Consider the following 4,687-nt stretch of genomic DNA (forward strand, 5'->3'; position numbering starts at 1 on the left):
TGACATGTGAACCTATCATTTAGAGAGAGGGAGAGCAACGGCATTTCCATCAACGTTATTTCCCCCTTCCACACATAAATAATTATTTTAATCGCAGCAGTGTCTATCAGCGTTCAGCAAGTTACCACCAAGTCTCAGTGTCCATGAGCAAAAGAAGCTTTTGTTTTCGAGAATGTGGGCAAAAGAAGCTTCTTTGGTGTCTTGCAGTTGCAGGAGATTATAACATCGACGGTGCCCAAGAGCAAAATTCGCCATGCATATTTGTAAGATTCGTGGAATTCGAAAGTAGCCTTGAGAATTCCGCAGTCTCCCAAGAAAATTGTGATGCATGCCACGCGATTAAATGATTCAAGAATAACAACAGGGACATATAGATTAAAATGAGGCATTTTGGAATATTTCAATTCTGTCGATAGATGAGAAAGAGGCCAGAGACTTGACTGAAATTGACTTTCTTCTTATTTTTTAAAACATTATAGGATGTTACACAAGAACAATTATTTAAACCCCATGCATGATATATATTTCAATGAGGAGCCTGGCGTGTTGATTCAGATTGGCGTAGCTATAGCACAAAGAGGTACGGCCTTTGTCAGTGTCACCCCAAATTTTTCGGTCATATCAACCCCATTTCTTTCGGCCTCAACTGGGAGACTCCACTTGAAGTGATGTAACAGCGATGCGAGGAGCAGATGCACCATCCTAATAGCCAAGGGCATTCCGGGGCAGACTCGACGTCCCCCACCAAATGGGATGAGCTCAAAGTCTCCACCCCTTAAGTCAACAGTCCTGTCCAAAAATCTCTGGGGCATAAATTTGTCAGGTTCAGGCCATATTGCTTTATCTCGGCCCATCGCCCACACATTTACCAGCACACGAGAACCTTTAGAAATTGTGTAACCCATAATTTTTATCTCAACTTGAGCATGACGTGGTAGCAACAGCGGAGCAGGAGGATGCAATCGAAATGTTTCTTTTATAACGGCTTGAAGATAGGGCAACTTGCCGATATCAGATTCTTGGATGCTTTTCCCTGAGCCTATAACTCTCGCAAGCTCATCGCAAGCATTAGCCATTGAAAATGGGTTCTGAAGCAATTCCACCATGGCCCATTCCACTGTGCTAGAGCTTGTATCACTCCCAGCTGAAAACAAATCCTGAAACAGAAAAAATATGTTTCATATCACATATATATTTAGATATACTAAACAGAAAGCTTACAGTTCTAGCAATGATATATTTTAGATCCCGATCTTTCTTGTTGTTTACAAACTTTACACATTTACTGTACTCTGTAATCCAATGGCTTAAAAATCACTCTGCATGGTTCCCCATTGCAAGTGGTACAAACTACATATCATGTGCTTATTATATTCTATTACATGCAAAATGAAAAAAAAAAAAAGAAGTCGTACAATTTTTTTGGGACGTATAATATAACAACAGGTAAATGGAATTGCATTTTTGTTGCACCAAGATTTTATAACTTCGTTTATTTTGTTTAGGCAAAAGAACGTCTATAACGCCTCACAACCAATGCTTCTGGTGGCAAAAAAATCTAAAAGTCCTTTCATGCATGTGCGTCTTCTTTGTTTTGCATGGCACAAATACCCGGTGAATACTGGGAAATGTAACTGATCCGTATGCCCTTTGCATTCACAGTCTATCTTAATCGTCTATCCCTCTCACCCGATACCCCAATGGAAATTTCGTATTCGGTCAATACTGCTAGTTGTTGACTATGACACTCAGACGCAAGGATCCAAGGAGGTGGACGTAATGCAGTAGCTGTCCCCAGTTTTCTATCTTAACGATATCCAGAATATAGGAGAAGAAAGACGGTTCGATTCTGTAATGTCTTATTACTGAGACTGGCTGAAGGTAATCCTTATCCTAGACGGAATAATGCAGAGAGCAATAGTCCAAAGACATCATACGTGTCTACTTTTAGTAAGCTTGGACAGAAAATTAGGTTGACCAAGCATGCACACGTGCTCCCCATGCAACGAATTTGGAACTAGATCGAGATCTTATCTGCTTACCGTGAACATTGACCGGAGCGTGTCGCGGTCCAGCCCCGCCGTGTTATCGTCCTTCGCGGCGACATCAAGCAACAGGTCGAGAAAGTCGTTCTTCCTCGGCTCACCTGTCTCGCGGCCACGCAGCCTCCCGTCTATCTCCGTGTCGAAGATTCGGTGCTGCCGTGCAAACAGCCGCGCCAACCTCCGGCGCCAACCTTGCAGGTCGGCCCCGGCGAGCGCCGGGAAGAAGTCCGACAAGTTCGGGCTCCCCACAGCCTCCATGATGCCTACCACCAATTCTTGGAACTCCTTCGACCCTCCATGGTCGTCGAGGCTAGTCATGTCTCGGGAGAAGATGGTGCGCGAGACAAGATTCAGACTCGTGATGAAGGCTACGCGGCCGACGTTCACCGCCTCTCCATTGCTAGCAAGCCGCCCGACGTGGTGCACGAGCTCCTGCACCTTGTCCCGCCGCAGGTGCTGGAGGGCGTCCAGCCTGTGCGGCGAGAACAGCTCGGTGCCCATGCTCTTCCGGAGCGCGCGCCAGCGTGGCTCGTTCGGAAGCCAGGCCACGGAGTTCCTGGAATGGTTGCCGGTGGCATCCGGCACAGACCTGTTGGTGAAGACGGCGTCGTGCCTCTGCAGGAACTCGCGGGCGACCTCAGGGGAGGAGACGACCACCGTGGTGACCGAGCCCATGCGCAGGGACATGAGCGGGCCGTAGATTTTACTGAGGCGGGCAAGAGACCGGTGCGGCTGGTTGCCGAGTAGGTGGAGGCTGCCGACGATGGGCAGCGGACGCGGTCCCGGTGGGAGACCACGACGGGCTTGTGCGAGGAGGTTGAGGATGTAGACGGCGAGGAGGGTGATGATGAACCATGCCAGCCACGGAAGGAGCGCTGCCATTGCTAAATGCGTATGTGACAAGGCGAGCTGGGGTTCTATGAGCTTGAGGCTTTGGGGACACTTGATGCAGATCCCATCCTATATATAAGGAAAGGTTACGTACCTGCTGACAATGGACAAATAGTAAAAGTCGACAACCAATACAAATTTTATGGATGCGTTCGTAAGATATTCCTTGAAGGAGCCTGTACCACTTAAATTGTTTGCTTATTTTTCCCTTGCAGTTCTATCTCCCCCTGATTTGTTTACTATGTTGTACATAAGTTGTTTTTCTAAACATTCCACTATTGATAAATAGATACCAACTTTACTATGCACAGTCATTAAAGAACATTCATTAATGTTTCTCCTTTGTATCATCGAGCCGACTTAGGCTACCACAGCCTCTTTCCATTGCTTGTTTGTTCCCTTCACCCCCCCCCCACCTCCCCCTCCTTGATTGGTCCGTACGTGAACCTGTGTTTTCTCCATTGGTAGCTAATGGAGACACGTACGATCCAGCCGCACAATGACACTGATGTTGCGTCATGTGCGTTCGTCAATCTTGCCCTCTGATCCTATCTTTGTTTGGCATATTTAGTGAATGTTTCTTCTAAGCTTATCAACTCTACACCGTTCCCCACCTTTTCTGTTTTTTCTTTCTTCACCTCCCCCCCCCCCCTTCTCAACCTGCCTCCCATGGCTACTATCTCGATAACGTCCAGCATCTTCGTCTATGCACCCCACACGGTCTAGGAGCGGAACTCATAGAAGACGGAGTATGTTCCTTAACCATGTAATTTTTGATTTGCAACAAAACAAATTTGCATCATGCCTAGACATAATGGAGTGTTATTGGTCAATATGTGATCTTGCACAGGACGCTGCACATCACTGCCCCTTAATTCTAAGCCTAGCAGGTGATCAGTATCAGTTTCTAGCATCATTAAGTTTCCTCTTGCCACTGGTAATAGTGTTTCCCTACGCTATCTAAGCCATGTTTATTAACATGCTATTCTAGGACCATTAAATAGCAATGGACCATCATTAGAATGTGGATGGTTCAACCAAGATTACATTGATGCAATGAAAGGTACGTGCGTTTACCAAGCTATGTTAGTGCTTCCCGTAATATCATTACATGTCCAAATGCACCCTCCCCCTTTTTGGTTCCCCCTTCCCCATTTCAGCTTTTTTCCCTACCTAATGCAAAAAGATGCTTAATTACCTATATTAGCAGCATGCTCATTATCTAACTAATCATTTCTTTTCCTTCTTCGTGCCTTTCTATGGTGGTGCCGCACTATGTTACACCATGGCTTATACTCGAATGGAAATATATCACTATGTAGCTTCTTATTCTCATCGCTCCTATTTTGGCGGACCTGACTATGAGTGTAGATATTGCCATGCTATATTTTGGCTTGGGGAGAGGGTGAAATCTGATTTGTCCATAAGAAACAATAGAATAATTTACAATTCTTGTTGTAAGGGAGGCAAGATTTTTATACCACCTTTTAGAAAGCAACCTGAACCCCTGAGTAGCTTGGCTAAATTCGATGGTGATGCTTGTTCCAAAAAGTTTTTGACAAATATGCGCTAATACAACTGTTTATTTACCTTTACATCAATGGGAGCACACATAGACCGCTCTATGAATGATGGTCGGGGTCCACCTGTTTTCAAAATTAATGGTCAAGTCCACCACCGCATTGGGTCTCTACTTCCACATGATGGAAGCCCTCCTAAATTCATACAATTATACATTTTTGATACTGCCA

At 45.4% G+C, this 4,687-nt stretch overlaps 1 protein-coding gene across 1 annotated transcript; it reads right to left on the reverse strand.

Moving 5' to 3' along the window:
• Positions 1 to 436: 436 nt before the first annotated feature.
• LOC133907590 (geraniol 8-hydroxylase-like) lies at positions 437 to 3,003 on the reverse strand. The gene is made up of 2 exons (XM_062349660.1): positions 2,043 to 3,003; positions 437 to 1,157 (listed from the first exon to the last, which is right to left on the reverse strand). The coding sequence occupies exons 1-2, from the start codon at positions 2,925 to 2,927 to the stop codon at positions 552 to 554; spliced, it is 1,491 nt and encodes a 496-aa protein (XP_062205644.1). The 5' UTR covers positions 2,928 to 3,003; the 3' UTR covers positions 437 to 551.
• Between the last annotated feature and the right edge of the window lie 1,684 nt (positions 3,004 to 4,687).

The sequence above is a fragment of the Phragmites australis genome, chromosome 24, assembly GCF_958298935.1.
Source record: "Phragmites australis chromosome 24, lpPhrAust1.1, whole genome shotgun sequence".
Classification (NCBI taxonomy): domain Eukaryota; kingdom Viridiplantae; phylum Streptophyta; class Magnoliopsida; order Poales; family Poaceae; genus Phragmites; species Phragmites australis.